The 22,424-nt window shown below is 50.5% G+C and overlaps 1 protein-coding gene across 7 annotated transcripts in view; it reads right to left on the minus strand.

The window, feature by feature from the left end:
* PPP1R12B (protein phosphatase 1 regulatory subunit 12B) overlaps positions 1 to 22,424 on the minus strand; it is an 84,391-nt gene that overhangs the window by 19,122 nt on the left and 42,845 nt on the right. For 6 of the 7 annotated variants that reach the window (XM_048926301.1, XM_048926303.1, XM_048926308.1 and 3 more), the window contains 5 exons: positions 17,410 to 17,500; positions 16,807 to 16,968; positions 15,939 to 16,122; positions 15,309 to 15,421; positions 14,910 to 14,954 (listed from right to left, as the gene is read on the minus strand). In XM_048926301.1, the coding sequence (XP_048782258.1) occupies positions 14,910 to 14,954; positions 15,309 to 15,421; positions 15,939 to 16,122; positions 16,807 to 16,968; positions 17,410 to 17,500 (595 nt within the window). The other variant, XM_048926306.1, reaches the window with a different exon arrangement.

Here is a 22,424-nt window from a genome sequence, read left to right on the forward strand (position 1 = left end):
GTTCACCATCCCTGGAGGTGTTGAAGGGCAGACGCAGTACTGAGGGATGTGGTTTGGTGGTGCTACTGAAGGTTGGATCAGACGACCTCAGGGCTTTTTCCCAACCCCACTGGTTCTATGACACAAGAAGTGTCAGGCACCGGGAGGTGCTGACCCTGCAATGGCCCATGGAGCTGCTCACACAACAACACACTGCACAGCTTCCTTGTGTGCTTTCTGCTCAAGCCCTCACCTATGGTGCTGTTATATTCCAGGTACTGCCCTTCTTAGAGCGTGCAATAACTCACTGCAAAGTGCTCACCCTTCTCATCGTTAAAGGCAGAAAAAAAAGCACGTGTGGTTTTATCCTAACAGCCAACAAGGAAGGCTATGACAGCAGGGCAAAGGCAGGGCCAAGGGCATGCCACAGGAAGCTGCTCTGCAAATGGCATCAGAATGCAGCTGTCTGCCCAAGGAACAAGCCCTTCTTTGGGCTGCCTGCTGCTTCAGGAGGTTTCCATGCCTGCCCCTCACTGCCTGCCCAGCTGGGATCGTTCAGCATGCACAGCTCTGCTGGGATCGATCGGAACCGGATGGAAATAGGAAAGGCTCCAAGATATCACATTCCCACCTGTTTTATTAAGGCTGCAAGGGCTGCCAATATTGTGGGCATGGGAGCAGAGGGGAAACGCACAAAAAATACCATGGCACAATCCCATAGGAAAGTACACTTAATTATTGCTTTTGCTCACGGCAGAATTACATTATCTTAGAGAAGGAATTAACTCGGAGACTTTGTTTCAGCTAGAAGCAAATCCTGCCAAAGCATCGGCTGCTTCCACAGCCCTGACACGCCAGTGTGTCCTGCACCCACTGTTACCACTGCTGCAGGCTCCCAGGAGCTGCAGGCACAGTGGGGTCGGCTGCCATGGGATCCAGCTCACAGGGGGTGACCCCAAAACCCCAGGGATGCCCCAGGCAGCACCGCTGCTACTGCCCCACAGAGGGGCAAACACCCCCTGCACAACCAGCACCATGCTGCTTCCAGACCAGGAGCAATGGAGCAGACCATGCAAACACCTGATCTGAGTGAACCTCAGTCCTCAGATTAATGCAATGCTTGCATCTAAATCAATCTGCCTTTTTTCAGGCTCATTCCTCCAGGAGTGAACGGACTTCCTTGGCTCCAAGGACCTTCCAAGACTCCTTGGCTGCAAAGAAGCTGCCCATACCCTGATGGGGATGCAGGGGTCCCCACAGCCTCCCCCGGCCAACACCAGCACTCTTACAGCCTTCCCACTCCCAAAACACCTCCACACAGCAGCACACGCCGCCATCCTGCCCTGCTGCTCCTCCTGGTGCAGGTGGTTCTCTTTTATTTTTCTACTGCTGGAATTACTAAACCAGACCACAGCTCCCAGCTGGACGCCGGCAGCATCGCAGCGCTGATGGAAGCGCACAGCTTAACAAGCTGCTCAGGCTTTGCCTCATTTTCCTCGCAGTCATAACCTATGGAGAGAGATGTCTGTGCCCGCTGTGAGCGCAGGGCAGGGGAACACCATCACAGCAGCTCCCCGCAGCACCGGTGCCAATCAGCACCGCTCCAGGAACCTGCAGCCTTTCCAACCTGTTGCTGCAGAGTCACCTTCCTGACTTTCACTTCACCCCACGCTCCTTCCAAAGCAAACCACAGCCACGGCAATCCCAGGGCATTCCACCAACCCCAGCGGGCCGCCCTGAGCACAGAAAGGAAAAGCTGCTTACTCTGAGCGTCTTTGCAATCGGGGAAGGAGAGGACGGGGGTGAATCTGACTGGGACTTCCTGCTCCGCGTGTAATCCTTGCTCCTGGTGAACAGAGACGACATGGCCCTGCAGGCTGGGTCACCGCAGAGCAATAAAGCTGCGCTCTCCCGTCGCTGGGCAGGTCCTCCTCCCAAGGTCAGAACAAACTAATTAAACTATTCACAGCTCTGGTAATTAAACCCTGCTGGTGTACAAGGTGTACAATTTTAGGCATTAATCTGCTGCAGGAGGAGCTGAGGCTCCGAAAGGTTCCTCGTCTGAGCAGAAGAGGTGGCGTCCGCAGTGCCCACGCAGGGACATCTCCTGTCCGGAGCTGCAGGACCAGGGGCTCTCCTTCCCAAAGCCGCTCAGGAAAGGTCTCCCAGCTCAGTGGGAAGAGCAGGAGGAACAGCCGAGGTCTCTAGACCAGACGCTTTTCCAAAGAGTAAAAAAACAAACCCAAACCACCACCAAAAACCTGTTGTACTCCGGCACGCTGCTGCCAGCTCTCTGCCGTGGCTGCGCCGAGCCGCATGCTTTAAGAGAAACCCGAAAGCATAAATCAGGAACAAACACGGGTTTGGAAAGGGGCAGGCCAGCTGAAGTTGTGTTTTGTTCCGTCCTCCTCCTCCGGGCGCCGTTCCCCACGCGCACGCTGCTCCTTCCCACCCCGCTGCCGCTGACATTCCAGATCCTTACTCTTGCAGCCAGGAATGCTGGAGGGCGGCCAGCAGCTGCGATTCACTTTCAGCTTGGGATTTGAGCTGCCACTTGTAGGGGAGAAATGGGGGGAAAAAAAGAGAAGGTGGGGGAGAAAGTAAAAACTTCCAAGCTTCCAAGGCCTGGCAGCTGAGAGCGGAGGTCGGAGGGTTTGCGCTGTGCAGGGCTGAGCAGCCGCCAGCCTGAGCACGCATTTCACAGCTGTGACAAAGGCAGATCTTGTAAAGGACACGAAGCACTTCATACCATTAAAGGGAGGAACGCATTCATGCAGCACAACAGGATTTTTGTTGTTTGCTCAGAAGCCTGCTCTGAGCAGCAAGAAGGCGACACCGAGCTTGTGCAATGAAATGAGCTTTGGGGATGGAGGAGGAGGGGAGAGAGCACGGAGGGCAGGGAGAAGGGTGGGGAGCGCACACACCTCTCAGTAAACTTCAGGGCACTCTGCTGAGCAGAACATCCTGCTCCCTGCCAGCAGTGCAGCACTGCAAAGGCAAGAGAATGGCTTGCAGTGCCAGCTGAGCAGGCACACGGCGTTCAGCTGCAAGAAGCACAGGGAATGTGCCCTGCAATGCACTGCACTGATGTAACAGCTTCACACACTAAGCAGAATCTAGGAGTCAAACAGCAGCTGTAAGGTGCAAAGTTCTGTCACTCCTCACTGGGAGGGCATTGGCTCAACTACCTGTGCTGAAATGGATCAGCATCGGTGCTGTGGTGGCACACAGAGACACTGAGACTGACCCAGACCTGTTCACAGCCCCAAAGCAGCCACTGACCCACCAGTGTGCTGGAGCCTGCCCACCCGCAGCCATGTGCTGCTCCAGCCCTGCAGGTCGCTTTATCATGGAATAATCCAGATAAGTGTAAAAAACCATCCATATGAAGTACTTTTAAATATCACATACCTGTTAGCCTTAAATATTGCATTTCTTTGCACAATGCTTGGTAATTGTGCACTTGTAGTAATGCACACAATTTGGGAAGGGCTCCTGGGATGCAGCCACATGGCTGACTCCCACCATTCAGCACTGCCACGACCAGGAGAAGCAACACAGCATCACTGATGACCACAGAGTGGGGAATGCGCCTGCTGGATTCCCCTTCTCTGGCAAAGTCACTTTGAGGTCAGGTTTCCACTCGATGCTTCACCACAAGGAAGGAGATTCTTCCTCTACTGACTGCAGGAAGGAAAAAAACTTTGGAGAGGTCTAAATCTGCCTGGAAATATTTCTGCATTCCCTGCTAAAGGTATGGAGATGAAGCCCAGACACACGAGAAGCAGTGACAGGCGCCCTGCTGCTCAAGGAGGCCATGCAGGACCTTGATCTTCGCAGCCCACATCTGTCACGCTCATCACCCGGCACCCAGCCCTCCCTGCAGCACAGAGCAGTGACAGCACAACAATTCAGACACTGAAGGCACATCTGTAGGACCTGCACACACGGGTTGGCCTTCCTAGCAACAACAGCCATGGAGAAAGCTGAGGGACTCCATTCTCTGCCTCAGCGCTCAGTGGCAGTCAGGCTCTCCATATCTCACATCCTTGAAGCTCTGGGCAGGAGTTGGGGAGAAAAATCCCCCCACTGTAAGAAGAGTGGATTGGAGAGCAGCTGATGGGGCTGAACGTGCACAGGGCTGGATGGAATCCATCCCAGGGCCCTGAGCTGCTGACAGGCTGCCATGCTGCTGCCCTCCACATCCCAGAGCTGCGGCTGTCAGATGAAGCCAACAGTGGCTGAAAATGGAGAACCATGGCTCCTGGTCCTGGGAGCAGTGCTCCTCAACGTTCCTGATGACACACCGTGGGACCGAGTGCATCCTCAGCATGTCTGCAGAAGACACCGAGCTGAACAGCACAGCTGACACAACAGAAGGAAGGAGATGCCATCCAAGAGGAGCTGGGCAAGCTTGAAAGTGGCAACGAGGTGATTTCTACGATCCCTTCCAACCCAAACCATTCCATGATCCTGCAATTCCTTCACACCAGGCTCTGTTTCTGAGGTTTCAAAACATCAGTAACTGAAACTGGGCTAACTCGTGTGGCAACCTCAGTCCCAATTACAAGGCTGACAAAGCCCAGCTTAGTCATGAGGCGGAGCTGAACAGCCCCACACCACAGCTTTGTGCATCCCTCCGGTCCTCCAGGACCCACTGCTGTGTTTCTGCGGGGAGGGGCAGCAGTGCTGAGCACAGAACTCACAGCCTGAGCCTCAAAGCAAAGCAAAACCTGAGCTTTCTATTCCCTACTAATTAAAAGTTAATTAGTCATCCAGTGCAGATGCCTCACAGATTGACAAAACGCATCCTGGTGGACAATAACTCACTTTACAGAGATGGGGTAGCACGAGGAATAGCATCCTTATTAGGCAGGAGAGAGACAGCAAACGAGATGCAATATGGCAAAACACGCCGGGCTCCATCCTCACCTCAACAAAGGTGCCTAGCTGACACTTCATGCTGCCTCATACAGCTCACTTTCAAGTTCTCCCCTGTGTAAGTATGAAACCCGACCTTCCTTTGCAGCTCTCTCGTCCTCACATCCCAGTGCTTGTAACATTCAAGGTCGTGGTTTAGCTGTGACTGCTGCTGTCTGCTAAGGATATTCCTCAGTATGCAACGCCAGCCCGTCCTGCACCATCGATGTGGTGCTGCTTATTTTGTCAGAGAATATCTGTACAGCCACCAAACAGAGACACAACGCATCCAACCCCACCCCCAAAGCCCCCAGCCACCTTTCCTGAGCGCTGCCACATCACATCACAAAGCCCACAAAGCCATGACCTGCTGCCCAGGCAGTCGCTTCAGCCTGAACTCTATTTACAGGCAACATTATCTCAAATTCCTCCTCCTCCGTGAGCACTGCAGCACGAATACCTTCTGTCTTGGGGCAGTGGTGCTCAGATCACTTTTCAGATACTTTTCCTTTGGAAAGGCCAGCTGTGTTCCTCCCCAAACAGACCCTATTGCTGTAACTGGAAAGGAAGACCATCATACAAGATGATGTATCAGACAGAGGATGAATTCAAACAACCCCTTTACCTGCGTTGGAAGTCTTCACCTATGCAACGCTGGGCTGACGAAGTAGATTTAAGCAGCAGAGCGCCTTCATAAAGGGCGGCAGAATGGGAAACAAAGGCAGATTTGCAGCCAGAGCTGCAGAGTGCTGTGAGCCCACAGTGAGCCCTGCAGGAACGCAGGAGCCCTCCTGGGAGAGCACAATTCTAATAAAACTTGAAGGATGAGGGAGAGCGGATGGCATTTTTGGAGCAAATCATCCCAAGCCAATCTCCTGAAAGTCCTGGCCGTCATTTTCCACCTCAGGTTTACCACGCTTTCCTGACTGCTGCTGAATTACTTCTCATCCAGCTGACTTCTCTTTCATTTGCAGCCAAACCTCCCTCTCTCCCCCAGGCAGAGAGCATTGAGGAGCACATTTGCTTCCCCAAATGAGAGCATTTACAGAGCTGACAGAGGGGCTGAGCTGAAGACAGCGCTGGGGCCACAACACCAGGATGCTCCCCACACCGCACACCAGGCCGGGTCACCTCGAGTCCATCTGCAACACCAACCGCAGGCAGCAGCAGCCCTGTGCACCAGCACACATCGTGCTGAGCAGGAGGGAAGGCTCCACCATCAGTCTGTCCTGGAGCAGCACTTCTGGGCACGACTCCATTCCTGGTGCAAACAGCGCAGGCACCGCTGGACCCCTGGACTTTTTGTTATTTGCTGCTCAATCCCAGAACTTCACAGCCTCCACTTCTGGATTTTGCACCTGCAGGACAGCGAGCTGCACGTTTGGTGCTGCTCCAGCCCAGGGAAATGCTGAAATCCAGACTGCATATTTCATGTAATACTTCATCATTCTGAAGCCACATTCATTCTTGTGACACCTCTCCAAAGAAACAGAGTGAACTCCACTGTCCTGTCCTCTTAAACGCCATAAGAGAATTGTTAGGGCTCTAGATAGCCTGTAAAAAAACAAAACAACCAAACCCTGTCCATGGCAGGGGGCTGGAACCCAATGGTCCTTGAGGTCCCTTCCAACCCAACCCATCCTGTGATCCTTTCAACTCAAACCATGCTATGATTCTATGAAAACAAACAAACAAAAAAACCCACCCCAAAACAGAAAAACTCAGTTTAAACACAAAATACCCATTAAGTATTGAACTATTGATGTAAGCTAGACAGAACAGATGCTGGACTGAATTTCCAATTGCTTTTCTGTTACTGAGTTGGCATGCAAAGCTAAGATCCATAGTGCAGGGCACCTCCCCCTCCAAACAAGAATCCAAGCAACGTTTACACTATGGCCAAAATCTCAATGCATTCTTTCATGCCGTCCACCTCAGGCCATCCTAAAGTCTTCCCACACACAAAGCATCAAACAATTACTTTCTTCCCTGGAAGAATCTCACACGCCTTGCATCTGCCTTCTGCTACACCCACATGCTTGGGTGTGAGAGCTGCTGTTTGTGATGCAGCGCCTGTGGCCCAGCCCAGCGTTGCTCTGACAGCTCAGGGCGCTGCTTGAACACCTGGGGTGCTGCAGATGGAAGGTTGCAACAGCAGCAACCATCACAGCTCGGTACGAGGGCACTGCTGTGCTGCCCTGCTGTGTGGATCTCACGGTCAGAAGCACTGATGGGATGTGGGGATGGAGTTAACCTGCACGGAGCAGCCCGAATCCTGCTGGCACTGCTGCCCTCACTTCTCGATTCTCTGCATCCCTCGCCCGTTGTGCAATGAGATTCTGCCAGCAGAGAAGCTGTTTGTTTCAGTGCTCGGTGAGCCGGTCTGAAATTAGCAGTGCTGGTAACCAGCCCAGGAGATGTGATGAAAAGCCTGTCTTCAAGGCTGCAACACAAGCCTTGTTTCTTGCACGGCCAGCTCTGGGCTCCCCACGAGCTGCAATCCAGGCTGCAGACACTGCAAATGCAGAGCAGTGCTGTTATGTGGGACAGCACAGGGTCAGAGCTGCACACGCTGTAACACCAACCTGCTGTTATCAGGGATGATGAAAAGTTGACGGAAAAATACCTGCTATACAAAAAACTCTTTAAAACACTGTAAATAAATCACTGTAGAATTACGTGCAAGCTTTAACAGGCTCAGTTACAGCTTCACAGGGTTTATTTAGGACTGGAAAAGCCAGCAATGGTTCTGTTCGGCAGCAGAAGGCTGAAGGGCTGTAGCAAAGAAACTATTGGTCAGGCAATAAGCTCTGTTGTAAACGTGATGAAAAGGCACTGCAGCACTTTGCCATAAATGGAATACAAACTGTGGGAGTGAGCAGCTCTCCTCTGCAGTGCACTGAGCAGGATTCCCAGGAGCAGACCTGGCACTATGTCTCACGGATACGAAGCAGAAGGAGAGGATCTTCCTGCCCTCCCAAACGCCGCTGCCATTCTATAACGGTACACTCAGCACCGTATGTGACTCTGCTTTCTATTCCCATCACTAAATTTACCATAAAAATGCTGGAAGCTGTACCCATTAGGCTTACCTGGATTAGCATTAAGCTGCAGCAGAAGATAATTTTAGTGTGGGCTGAAAATGGCACATTTTATATTTAAAACTTGAGAATCCTCTTGCCTTCTCACAAATATAGAAAATAAAAAGCAGTAGTTAAAGCGTTAAAAGAAGCACCATTGTGAGCACAGAAACCTCATTTTAGCACCTACAGGCATCAAATATTGCACACAGGAGATGAGCATTCAGGCAGTTCTGTGGGTCTGAACTGAGATGTTTGGAATGGGACAAGAAGGGGCACAGAGTGACTGGAATGGGACGTCCCCAACTGCACCATGAGGACTGAGCTTAAAGAAAAGTCTGCGGAAAAGGAAGAAGGATTTCACTGCGTTGACTTCATCACCTCCAGAAGGGATGTCAGTGAGAGGTTACAGAGCTGGAAGGCAATGGTATCAATAACCAGGAACACCAAGCAGATGGGATTCCCCTCAAGGCTGTAAATGCAACTGGAAGGTGCAGGGGCAGCCCCAGCACTCCTGACTTCTATGCCATAACCCCACATGCTGGGGCAGGGCTGCTGTGCACAGAGCATCTGCTCCATGCTCCTGCAGAAGCTGACGGCGTCCTTTTCCAGTCAGGCTCCACTCCAGCATCAGGGCCACGTTTTGCTCAGAAAAGCAGAGTGATGAGCACTGGAGGGATGAGCTCCTCATCCACTCCCAGGTCCATCTCAGAGCACTGCCGATGCCAAAAACAAGTGACTTCATCCCATGAAGGGCAAAGCAGTGTCAGAGCAGGACATGTTCCAGCTCAAGTTGTTCAGCAGTTGCACTCTGTGAGTGCTTTGTGACATTACCTCCTTCCAGCACGGCAGAAGCAAACACACGGTGAGCTGCAAGGAGGAACGCAGCAGAAACTCACAAATACTGACAGTGTCAGAGAAACGAAGGAAGCCAGCAGGAATATAAGAACCAGATGTAAACACAGCATTTCCAGCTACGAGACCTTCCAAGACACGACATGGAGAAGTAAAACCGAGCGCTCAGAGTCACATCGGATGGATCAGCAACACGGAGGTTCAACAGTGTGTGCATGTCCCACCTGCCCCCCCCCCCATGCCCACAGGGCCTTTGTGCCACGCAGCAGCCAGCTCTCCCAATGCAATACCCAACAAACATGCAGCTTCAACACATTGCTATCTAACTACGTTTCAAGCTATTTCTGGCCTTCCTTCAACAGCAGCAATGGATTGCGGTGCAGAAGGTTACGTTCCCTCCCAAGGATGCAATCTAGGAGTAATGAAAGAAAAGCCCATTAAAAAAACAGTGCTCAGCATTGCCTGTGTGTGAGGTGCCAACCAGAGCGAGCAAAGCAAACATACTGAGGTGTGAAAAACCAAAGCTGGGGGCCAATCCCTGCCAGGAAGGAGTTTTACAGCTTAAGGATTCTACATCCTGACACACCAAGCAATGAAGGCTCCTGCCAAACAGAGTTACTCCTAGTAGTGAAACTGCACGTCCAGGACCAAAAGCAAATGGTGACTTCCCAAACGAGAGGCTTCTTTCTGAAGAAAAGCATGTGGGAGGGTATAAACTAGGAACAAAAAGTGACCTTTTAAAGACAAGGGTGACAAACAGCATCACCACCCTTGAGTCACTGGAACACGCGATTTTTCCTACAGTGCTGTTTTCCAAAGGATATTTTATTGCCAGAGAATCTGAGTTCAGTTTTCCAAACAAACGCAGCTTATTCTTCATTCCTTTCCAGCCATCTGGCAACGCAGCTTCTGCTTTTCAGTCCTTCTGGACATATCTGGGAGAGGAACCATTTACTCCTTCAGCATCTCACAAGCCACAAGCATTACCCACCTACAGGGACACTGCCTCAAGGAAAGCATTGCCAGCAGAGCATGGAGAAGCACTGGGCAGGAAGCACGGAGTGCACTGCATTGCATTGCATCCCCCGAAGCCATCTCTCGTTGCCCACAAAGCTCACCCCAAGGCACACAACCCTGCCCACCTGAGGCACCAGCATCCATCCCACAGGCTGGATTTTCCTGGAGGATGTCAGGAAAGATGTTTGCTGCAGGGTGACGGACAGCGAGGTACAACCAGCAGCTCCAGAGGATGGAGGGCTGCTATGGGAACTTCAGAAGTTGGAAATCTCGCTCCCTTCCACAATTTTCAGCGTGTCACGGATATGTATAAGCATAAACAGGTGTTGTTAGTTCTTAAAATCAAAAATCATAAACACAATCAGCCTAAAAACAGTCGTTAGGTTTGCCCAGCCTCAGCCAGCGCTGGCTTCTGCAGCACCTGAGCCACGTCACCCGGCGCAGGAGGGATGCACACATATGGCAGTGATCCCCCTGCCAGCCCATGTGGCACCATCACACTGCTCCCAGCTCCTTCTGGGAAGGAAGGATCCCTGGAAGCATGCGAGTCGGCTCCTGTGTGAGCAAAGGAACCCTGGGCTGAAATGGGACGACTGGAACTGCCAGCACAGAGCTCCCAGCACTGCCAGCAAAAGCCAAGGGATCTGCTGGGCATCCGATCCACTGCTAACCTCAGCTCCACAGCTTTGGGAGCAATCACCTGCTGACAACTGTGAAAGATTTGTCACCCTGAACCATACTGAAATTGTGAGAGTAAGTCACCAAACAAGAAGCTACAGCATAAAGTTACTGCGAATAGTCACAGCTCCGTGACCTTGTGAATCCTTCCTGGAGGACTCGCTGCTTTGCTTCATCTCCCCGGACTCACAGGCTGCCCATCAGCTGGTTTTGTGTTACCCACCTCCATCGTGGACACTGCTTCACGTTACACCTTCCTAATTCAGCAGCTTGGTGAATTACAGGAATTAACCAGAACGCATTTAGCTGTAACCCTGTAGTCTGCATAGCAGACTTGGACTGCTTGGCCTTTAAGCACAAACAATGTGTTTTCCCAGAGCCGTAAATAGGGACTGGGCAGCCATGCTGACGATTTAAATGCTGTATCACCAGGGATGGCAGACAGCAAGTCTGATACTCCTCTCCAAACACTGATGTTAAGAAGAACCAACAGAGGAGAATCATCTGTGCAGATGTGAAAAAAATGCTATAGAAGCACACAGAATGAATCTTAATGTCTACACTGCCTTCCCCTTCCAGCTCCCAAGGAAGCCAGGGTACTCCAAATGCAATAAAAATGTTCTTCACCACATTTCAGCTCTATGCCAAAACACTAACTCATGCTCTTGCAGCAATTTTCTGCTATTTTAGATCCAACTTTATATTGCTAGCTGTGCACATGTTCAAGATCCCGTCTCACTGCAGCATAACAACCTATTACAGCACTTTGTTTATAAACAGGACTGAACAGAGCCAATCTCTCATAGTCTCCCTTTACACATAATTAAGTCCTCTATAATTTAGCCACAGCCACACAAGTGATGCACAGCTACACCTCTGTTACCTGGGATGTGGGCCAGGTGGCTCTGCTCCCCCATCACACCACATCTGTGTTAGAAGTAAACATTCAAGAGCAGAAACACTGCATCCTCACTGCCCCACAGGGACCCTGGGCTGGCAGCAGTGAGGAGCACGGTGAGCAGCATCACATCACGCTGTCCAGGTTGAAAGATCTCCCCTTCTTATCAGCTGGCAAGAAATTCACCTATTTTGTTCCCTTTTATGAGTCAATTTTCCCTCGGATCTCAGCAAAACAGAGCAGGCTGTGAAGACATACCTTACCATATTAGGCAATCTGAGTCCTGAAGGCAGAGGACTCGGATCCTTTCTTAGCTTGAAAAGACAACAGCCCGCAGGGTGCTGTGCTTTGTGCTGCCAGACTGGGAAAAGGAAGCAAGAGAGGCTGGGGTCCATGGAGGAAGGTAGGACTTGAGGGCTCTGGTAGATGCAGTCTGGCTGTAACAGGCAAGGAGCAACAGCAGCTGAAACTGCTTCTGACCTTTGGGTCGTTTAACTATTTTAAAAGAAGGATTTGATAAACAGCACAGATAGAAAAGCTGAACTGGAAGTCTTTATGGGAAATAAAATGCCACGAAGAGCAGAACTGCAGGAGAGAAATCCCCGTGACATCCCCAAATAAGGGCTCCCGAGCTTCATTGTGGAACAGCTCCAACATCAGGACGCTCAGTTTGCATAACGAACTCTGCAGTTCATTGCTCTTCCCTTGGAACTCACAGCAACAAGCTCAGAAACGCAGCCCTTCTACAAGAGCTGTTGTTTCTATCAGCCCTCACCTGCTGATTTCAGGTCAGTCACACCATTAGGCAGAGAAGGAATTAGTCACAAAGCAGAGTGGGCTTGGGCGGCGTTGGAACATAGAATAGTCATGTTTCATAATCAAAGAGCTGAGAATGGGGCTCATTTAGCACCTTACTGCGGCCATAAGGACAACTGCTGCTCCAGTGCCATCCCTGCATCAAAGCTGACGCCATTTACGTGTCTGAGTTTTATGCTGTGCCATACAGACCGTCCTAAGGGAAGTCCATGGAAACAGATGTTTCCCTTGGCACTTTTAGTGCCTGGAATGCTGGGATGTCACCAACACGACACTCGGCTGGATTTAAAGCTTTCCCCTGAGAAACCACGTCCCACATGGTGAGACTCACTTGCAACGCCTCTGAAGAGAACTACAAGTAGACAAATGCTCTGAACTATTGCAAACATCGTCCTTCTTATATCTGTTATATCCAGTGCCTCATTTGGAAACAGCTTTCTTCCAGACTGGACCCAGTTTCTCCTGCTAGCTAACAGCACTGGCAGACATCGGGTGTAAGGCAAAGACAGAAAGAGCCAGGGATATGGAAACCCCCTCCAAAATCACACAAGAACATGGATGTGTGCCCACCCCCACTGCTGGCACACGCTGACCCCCCCGTGATGCTGCTCTCCCTGCTGCCCCTCAGCCTCTGGCTCACAGTCAGCAGTGCAGCCACCAGGGACCCCGCTGCAGCCCCCCCTGCTCAGCTCTCCCTGCACTCTCACAACTTCTCACTTGGAGAAGCAGAGCCCAGATGGAGGCCAAGCTCCCTCCTTCTCTCTGCTCTGAGCTCAGGTCTGCCCAATCCCAACAAAGGCTCTTCCCTTTACACATTCCTCCCAGTGGAACCATGCAAAAAAACCCTCCTAGAACTGCTTCCCCAGAGGCTTTTTCCAGCCAAAGCCCTTCTGCCCTTGAACATTTATTCCACAATAAAACTTTGTCTGCTCTTCCAACTTTCCACAACCTATTCAAGCAGTCTGTATCAGCAGGAGAAAGGCAGGGCTGGTAGCAAAACAAATGAAGGTTTCCTGACACATCCTATTAGGAGGCTGCTCTCAGTTGCCTGCCACTCAGCCAGAGTCTGGGCTGCTTTCCCATGCTGGGTTTGCAAATCTCAGCCAAAATAATTCATCCACTTCTGAGAATTACAGCAACTTACCTTTGCTCCTTCCTCAAAGACTGCACCTACCTTGCCTTTATTGAACCTCACTGCTGCACAGTTTGGAAGAGGGAATTGAAGCAGGGCCTTGCTCGGCTCCTATGCAATCTGTCTGCTTAGCAGCCAACACACAAACACTGGAGAAAAAAGCTGCTCACAAACTCAGGGGGATCTGAGGGTCTGCAATGGGACATTTTACCACATTCAAATTCACAGCAACGATGGCTGCACTCGTCAGTCCACAACAGCAAGTTATTACTGATAAATTCATGAATACAAACTGCATTGGCTGCTTGGTGCTAGAATGGTGTCCCAGCAGCTGCTCTGCGACTCCTGCAACCCGAGGGGCAGTTTGCAGCACAGAAATGTCAGCGACTTCAATGTAAAATAAACTGGGGACAAGTGACCAAGGCAGCAGCGCTGGAGGACTGCACAAAATAGCACAGCCCTACTAGTTTTACTTTGTAAACATTTAAATCTCCTTCGGTCTCAAGGCGAGATGGCTGAAATCTCAGAACAATTTTAAGGATGATACACTGCACGAAAGATTCAGATTTCAGTGGAAGAGCAAAGAAAAGTGGGTATGAGTGCTGTAACCCAACCCAGCACACAGCATGCGAGGAATACCCTGAGTTCCACACTTGCAAAGCAAGCACTGGGAAAGCAAAGGCTGGCACTGAAAGACATGGATGTGCCAAGAGCCATCCCAGCTCCATGTGAGGCTCCGACCCCTAGAAGTCCAACCACGACCTCCCCCCATTTGGACCAAGCACAGGAAGAAGATAACAAGAATATTTCCTTTTTGATCCAATAAATGCTTCCATCACTGCACTGATTTGCAAAGCACACAAGAAGCTGCTCTGAGTCGAATGTTTCTGTCAAAGATTAAATGTGCACAAGCAGGCTGACCTCCATGCAACCTTCAGCTTACTGCTTTCCTAGGTTTGCACATCACACTTTGAGAGCTTGGAAACGCACTCGGCTTTAACAATGTTTAAGTCATGTTGTCAGGCTCAAATGTGTTTCAGACAAAGACAGACAGCAACAAAAGAAACGAAGTCAATTTGGAAGGACTCAACAATTATTATGAAGAGAGGGCCTGGGAGGATCATGAGACTATTGCAATTACAGGGGAACAAAGAACAATCTCTGGTGTGCTGCTTGGCAAGACAATCTCCTGCACAGAAACAAATCCACGAGGAGACGAGCACAGATTTCAGAATCCAAACCAATGTGGCTGGGATGATGCTGAGGCACAAGGTCACAGGCTGTGTCTCTTTGAGACACCTGGCAGCCCTGCTCTATGGACACTGCTCTGACAGCTCTCTCCATAGCACACACTTTCTCCACATGGAGCAGATTTTGGCACTCGGGTCGGTCTGCAGATATTCTGCACCTTTCAGTAAGCAAACTGCTCCCAGCTCCCTGCCAGTTGGCTCCTGAGCTTCTCATATGAACAACAGGAGAATTACTGCCACCAGCACTCAGGAGCAAAGCACTGTTTGGAGATGTTTTCACTCACCCGACTTTCCTTCACTTCCTCATTTCCATCAACGTCGTCATCATCCTAGGATGAAAAGCAGATGCTATCATGAGGCATCTTGGAAACAGTTGTGTTGCTTTCTTTTTCTTTTTTTAATATCACAGCAAGATGTTATTTATGATTTGATGTTACAGCTACAAACACTTCTACCAAAATAAGTGAGTAAGCCAGGCCTTTAAGAGCCTGTTTCTTAGATTCTACATGGACCAAAGGGTGATGCGATCGCTCTGGAAGTGCCAGTCTGAAATAGGAGCTAGAGAGAGACGGACCAAAGGGGAATCACCTGATCTGGAAGAAAATCTTAAGCTTGGAACTGGAAGGAAATTCACTCAAAATATTACATAGCAAGTTTCACTTCTCTAAGGAACCCAAACTCACATCTTTTGTTGAGAAAATGATGCCAGTGCCTCTTCGCCGCTCTTTTGGCCGCCGCCTCTCTCGGATCGACTGCTTGTTTGGAGATCTGTCGTCCAGATCCGCATCTTCGCACTCTAGCCAAGCAAAGAAAGACTGCTTTGGTTGCAGTGATTTACATCTGCACTTCTGCTAAGGCACTACGCTTCTTTTCAAGCCAATCAAGGTCGTTCTGGCTTGTGTTCCATTACGGAGGAGTGAGTAAACCAGATAAAATGGACTCAGAGCGCCCTGCTACACCCGGCCTTATCCAAAACCAAAGGATTTCACTGCCTGTCAGCTCTCAGCAGATCACCACAGCGTACTTCTATTCTCAGGACAAATTGCAGTAGCAGAATCAGTACCCCAGCTCTAAGATCTGAATACAACGTAGACTCATGATAGTTAGTTGTTCAAAATGGAAAACTCTTCTATCCTCCTCTTCTACAAGCAGTGGCCTTTACCCCACATTATTAACACGTAACATCTGCTTTTTGAGATGGCAGCTTCCCACACTGCGCCCCTCAGAACACGTAAACTCTGTGACTTCATGCACTTCAAGTTCTAAAACTCATCAAAATCCCGGAGCTTCCAGTCCTCCTGCTGAGCACATACCGTTCTTCTCCATCTCTGTGGCCGCAGCTGTGAAGTCTGCTGGATTCACAGAGTCAAGACCCAGATATTTATTTGTTCGAGTTAGGTAAGAGCTTGTATAAAGGAGAGGAGCTGACGTAGAAGGAGATACAGGTGTTGTGGGTTTGTCTGCTTGCACTGGGCACCTTAATCGCCGATAGACAGCCTGTAAGCAAACAGACACGACAACAAGTTGGCAAAACGAGAAGGAAGCAGAAGATTGGGACTTCAGGCAGCTGAGTGACCTTTCAGAGGGTTGTATTTCCTTCAGCACTGCTGAAAGCCATCAGCACCATCCACCAGGTCAGATACAGACTGGAACAAGCATTAACAGCCCTGTGGAGCTATGCACATAAACACTGTATAGTTCCTTTGCTAGGAAGCCTAGGATTACTGCCTTTGTCCCTACTGCCAGTAACACAACAAATGAGTTATCTCAGAAATGATTTTGAGTGAAAAAATACAGGAGTGATGGAAGGCGGAGAGCATTTGGGCTACCCAGCTTTCCACTGCACCCAGAATATCTGTGCTATGATGGAAGGAAAAAGCCTCAGCCCAATCTGCACAGTAAGCATGGATCCAGGCAACAACGCTCTCATTAGTCTTCTCATTCCACCTCTATGATTTCCAGTTCTGCTTTCTGGTAAGAAATAGAGGAATGCAATCCTTGGCGGAGAGCAAAGGAACACCTTAACCCTGATACGTGCAACCCCTCTGAGGTAAGGACAATCCTCAGCATCTTTCCAGCACATCTGCCCCCTTAAAATAAACAGGAAACCCCCTAAGAATTTCTCTCAGCTAGCCTAAGTGCTCCATCAACACAAGCAATGAGGGGCCAGGCAGGATTCACCTCCTCATCTGTGTTTCTGCTCCACCGTGTGCGGCTCTCCTGCCTCTCACTGTCCTCAGCAGCGCTCTCAGCCTTCTCGCTCTGCTGCTCCTGAGCCTGCCGTTCTGCCCGGGAGCGGCTGAAGGTTCTCTCTGCCTCCTGAAGGTCCGTCAGCGTCACACCCTGCAAACAAAGAAAAGCGAGGATTTCTTCATTTGGGCAATTACCTTTCAGCTCTTCCAGCTCGCGCAGCAAATTTAAGGTTGCTCAGCGGGCTTCTGCTCGGCCAACCTGACGCCCGTGGGCCTCAGCGTGATGCCGACCCAGAGAGAAGCACCTCGCTGCCCTTCCCACATTTCTCAGTGTAAGCAGAGCATCAGAGCGACCCAAACATTCACCACCAAGCCACCAACTAACAGGCAGCTATTCTGCTGTTCCGACGGAATGAGGATCTCACTTCCAGGTGCTCGCAGGAGTATTTTATAGTAATTCCTCCTGTGTGTTTTTATCAGGGTCTCCCCGTTGCTGTCAGGGCAGCCGAGGCCCTCACACCAGGCCCCCACTCAGCAGCACAAGTCCTGCTTCCTCACACAGCAGCCCTTCTCACCCATTTCCATCCCTCACCTGGGTGGATCTGCGTGTCTGCCGGGCCTGCCTGGATCGTGCCTTCCTCAGCGACTCGGCCTCCTCATCCCGCACCGGGGTCAGGTATGACCTGCAGGGAAAGCAACGACAAAAAGAGGCAGAAGAGGTTAACATGGAAATAAAAGCGGACGTTCTGCCCTCCTGACTCAGCAAGCTCCAGAGCTGTTGGTCTCCTCTGTACCTACAAACATCCTTTGAGCTCTGTCTGCTAGCACTGCTGCTGTTGTCTGCTCTGGGCCATCCTTCCTATGAGCAGGGGAAATGCACACATCACCTCCTCCTATCTGGGGTGTTATTTACCCCCATCCAGGTCTTACTACACTCATTAGCAAAAAAACCAAACACCTCTTGCTCAGATATAGATCTCAAGAAAGAAATCCTGCACTGGCACATTCCTCCCTGCATTATATTCACCATCACATCCCTGCAATCTGCTGCCTTCATCAGTACGAAACCCATCACAGCAGAAAGCAGCAGAACTGCAGGCATCACACAAAGGAGGAACGTGGTGCAAAGGGTTAAGGAAGGAAAGAAGTGACCTCCAAGCACTGAGTAAAGCGAGCCCCTTGGTACCGAAAAGCACACAGCTGCCTCAGAGGCTGTGCCACCACTGGATTTCATCAAACCCCAGAGATCTCAGCATTATTCACATGAAAATATCTTCACTGAACTCTGCACAGGCGCTCACAGAGGAGGAACTTAAGAGGAATTCAGCAGTGCTGCAGCAGAGCACAGCGGTGAGGCTCATTTCCATACCGGTGGATTGGCTTCCATCTTAGCTAAGATTAATTAGATTGGATTCTTCAGCCCGGCTAATGGGGAATGATGATTAACGCCGTCTCAGAGTAGAAGAACCAGAGTGTCTGAAATGAAATGTTCTTTTGTGGGTCTATCACTGCCACAGGTTAGCAGAGCATCAAAGATGTAGACAGGTAATTAGCCAAGAAAGGGATAAAGATCTATCGAGGAAAAATTCATTTGCCCTGGGATTCTTCGCCTGGTTTGCCCTCTGCAGACCATCTTCCCATGTAACATAATGGGCTGAACAGATTTTTCATCTGATCCAGCCATTTATTAGAAAGATTACTGACTTTGCTGCACTACCAATGAATCCTCGAGGCTGAATCATCCCCAAATCATCTGCCCCACAGCTTTGAGCCCCTCTTCATGACCTCATGCCCAGCACTGATTCAGCAGGCGCGAGGCTGGCAGCGCTGAGCAGAGGCTCCCATCAAAGGCTGTCAGAGAGCTGAGGGTGCCCCAGCTCCAGAGGCATTCAGGGTGGGTTGGACGGGGCCCTGGGCAGTGTGACCAGCAGCTGGCAGCCCTGCATGGCAGGGGTTGGAGCTCCATGGCGTTTCAGGTCCCCCCCAGCTTAGATCACTTAATGCTCCGGCTGCACAGAGGTGCTTCCATGGGAATCGTGCTCTGCACCTAAGGATCAATGGGGAAGCTGGAAGAAACCAACCCAACAACCACGGTGTGTGTTCCACCTGATAAGCCAGAACTGCTTTGAGCGTACAAGGAGGCTGAAGGCCCAGCCGTGCTGGGGCTGCAGGCGATGAATCGTGATCTGGGAGATGGCTGCAGTGGAGATGTCCTCAGCTGGGCTGCCCACACCAAACTGCACCTCCAGGCTGCAATTCGTCACCTTCAGCAAGAGCTGATCATGTGAATGCATTGCAGAGCAGCTCGTTTCTTCCCATTGATTACCCAGACAGAAACACTAGCTGTGATGGATGTTCCAACAGTGGAAGAGCCTAAAATTCAGAGCGATGATTGCCTCCTAAGAATTTGCTGCTTCGTGAACAAAAACCTGCTGTTTGATGTGCAAAAGCTTTGCTGCTCCTAGTTTTGTAGACAAGTAGCTCTCTTTGCTCCCCTTTACGCTGTGCAAATGGGCTGCCCAGGTAATGGCACATTAAGGAAACAATAAGCACTTTCTGCAGATTTTGACACAAGTAGGATAGCTGCTCTCTGCAGAGCATCCAGAAGCAATAAGCCACCTACAGGAAGAGTGCATTTGTCAAATATACTGCTAGCTAAACTCTGTGCCCATAGAAAGAGGACCCAACACCCACGACGTGGTGCTGAGAGAGCACTGGATTGCAGGGATGCTCTGCTTCGTGTGAGCAAGGCGAGATTGCTGCACTCAGCACAGCTCAGACAGCACGTGCGAGCACAGCAAGAGGAACGACATCTTGCCTCCTGCTCCTTCCCACTCCTCCCCTCTGCTCCTCCAGAATTGATTAAAAATAGGAGTATTTTAAAGCACCGTTAACAATTTTGCATCCAACCTGCAGCAGTGACTTAGCATTCAGGTGAGCACATTTTGCAGCACAGCCGGGCTGAACTCAATCGCCTGCCGACTTCAGGTTTCCATTTACACAACTCCCTGCTGCTTGGAGCTCACCAAGGCCATTTTATGAGCACGAGGTGAACGAATTTTCTGATGCAAATCAGCAGAGCCACTGCACAGCGACGCTCTGCTTCCTCTGAGGAAGCAGCCACAGCCCGTTTCTGTAGTGCTGAAAGAAGGCGGCTGTGCTGCACCTCTTCAGATGCAGACAGCAGACAGCACACCTGCAGGAGTGACTGAAAGGAGGCAGCAAGCTGGGATGCAGCCACACAGCAGGGCTGGGCTGCGTGCTGTGTGAAGAGCGATGCACTGCTCTCCAAAGCAGAACTGCAGATCACAGCAAGCTGAAGGAGACAGACAGCAAAAGTGGCGTGTAAACAATCACAGAGATTTTGATTTTTAAGTATATGATGCTTAATGAATGCACTATCTCTGCCATCCCACTGCCAGCAAAAATCATACAGTCCATGCAGATCTTTAAGGAAATGACCCAACACGTTGTGTTTCCTTGCAAAAAGCCACCGATTTTCACTGTTAATTCTTTTAATTGGGGCACTATGACACACACACAGATCCCAACTGCTCACCAGCAGCTCAAGTAGCAGCAATGAAACACGAATAGAAAGGGAGAGGCCAAGTAGGGCAAATGACAGCCTGGATATCCAAGCTGGCAAACCAAGGATGCAACCAAACCCGCAATAGAGAATCTGTGCTGCAGAGAAAGGAGATGCCATGGAGGGACAACTGCCACGTAAAGGGCAAATGGTGCAGAATAAGAAGCGCCAATCTCTGCTAACGGACACACAGATAATGCGATGGTGACTCCCTGATTGCACAGTTCAAATCCTCCTTGTAGTTCAGGAGTCCGACCTGCACCCCCAGACACAACACCAGAGGCCGTATCAGAAGCCAGGACGAGGCTTGTGACTCCTCCAGCTCTGGGTGAGATGGGTAAGGGGAGCCAGGCACAGGCGATGTTGGCACACAGATGGCAATCCATCCCATCCAACCTACCAACACGTTTGGAAAAGCTTTTTGCAAAAGCACGAGACCACTGTTCAAAAGCCTGCAGGCATTTCAAACATCCTTACCACACAGATCTATCTATAGCTGTATGGTGATCAAAGGATGGAAGAAAAGCCCAGAGAAAGTCTGAAGCACTGATACAGCTCCTCTGGAAGGGACTGGAAAAGTACAGCATCCCAGCAATGCAATCCTACAGCCTGGAAACTTGCCATTAGCTGAGGAACTATCCATAAACTGGGGAGGGAAGAGCAGCAAGAGCAGGTTTCATAGGAAACAACGCTGACAGCGGTTCCAAAATACAGCTCCCTAAGTTAGACGTTAAAGCAGCGAATCAATCATTGACAGTTACACGAGGACAGCTGGGCAGCACGCTCTCCTGCACTCACATCCAACAAGGGGTTTCTCTTCTTTGCTGTTTATCCCCATGCCAACACGTTGTGTGCATCAGCTCGCAGCCAAGAGCATTCAACAGGCAGGAGAGGACGACACATCCGACTGCAAATGATGGAACAGGGATGGGGGGGGACAGCCAGGCAACGCTGAGGTGTTTCATAAGCAGAGGACAAAAGGATAACAAGATTTCAGAGCCACGCTCTTAAAAGTACTCTGCAGCTGTCCTGAAAAGGCTCCTCTGAGGATTTCCCATTTCCAGGCCTTTGCTCTCCCCTCCCATGCTGGTCCCGGCTGGTGAGAGCTGTCACTGTGTTCCAATCTGGACTGTGAATTTTCAGCTCACGGAATCTCAAAAGCCTGAATTTCCATCACCTCTTTACAGTCTGATTTGCAGGTTAACAAGCACAGGATGAAATTCCCTATCTGTGACAGCTTCGCTTTGCCCAACGCATGCAGGTTCTGATCTGAGATTATGAGACTGGTGATCTTTGTCACCTGCTGATTGCAACAAACTCCCTTTATCCCTCCTCAGAACTCGGCTTTGATGCCACATTTACAATGGTTCGAGGTTACAGCATGGCAGCTGCTGTTTGAGGAGCACTTCCACTCTGCTGCGCTCATCTCGTGTGCTGCTCACAAAGCAGGGAGCTCCTGCAGGGCAAACAGCTCGATGCCAGCCCTCTGCAGGCTGCTCACATCGGTGCAGAGCAATGAGAGCTGCTCTCACTGAGCCCTGCTGCTCCTCTGAGCCCCACGGGCCCTGGGTTTCCTCTGCAAGGAAAGGAAAATCAGTGCTGTCACCTCTTGAGCCACGTCTGGAGCAGGGGGACACAGGTACACAGCACACAGGCTGGAAGCTTTCAGATGATCAATGCTTTCCCTCTGTATCAACGGAGGACCCTCAGCATCACAGTGATCATGGGCCTGAAACTGACAACCTTGTCTGGAGGCGGCTTGCTGGTGCTCTGAATCTAGATCCTTCCAGATACCTAATGGACACATTTCCCCTCTGTCTGAAACAACAACAAATAATTCAGGATTTTTTTTCTGCAAGAAAAAAAGCGAAGAGTGCTGCCAACACACAGCAAGCCAGCAAGACGTCCTCCCTGCTGAACCTCCCTTCAGTCATTGAGTGCAATTAGGTGCAGTCTCACAAGAGCAAAGCCCTCCAGGTTGGAATACCTGGAAACTGGTTTTGTTCAGCACACCGGGTGCC

Source organism: Lagopus muta, chromosome 24 (genome assembly GCF_023343835.1).
Source record: "Lagopus muta isolate bLagMut1 chromosome 24, bLagMut1 primary, whole genome shotgun sequence".
Classification (NCBI taxonomy): Eukaryota; Metazoa; Chordata; class Aves; order Galliformes; family Phasianidae; genus Lagopus; species Lagopus muta.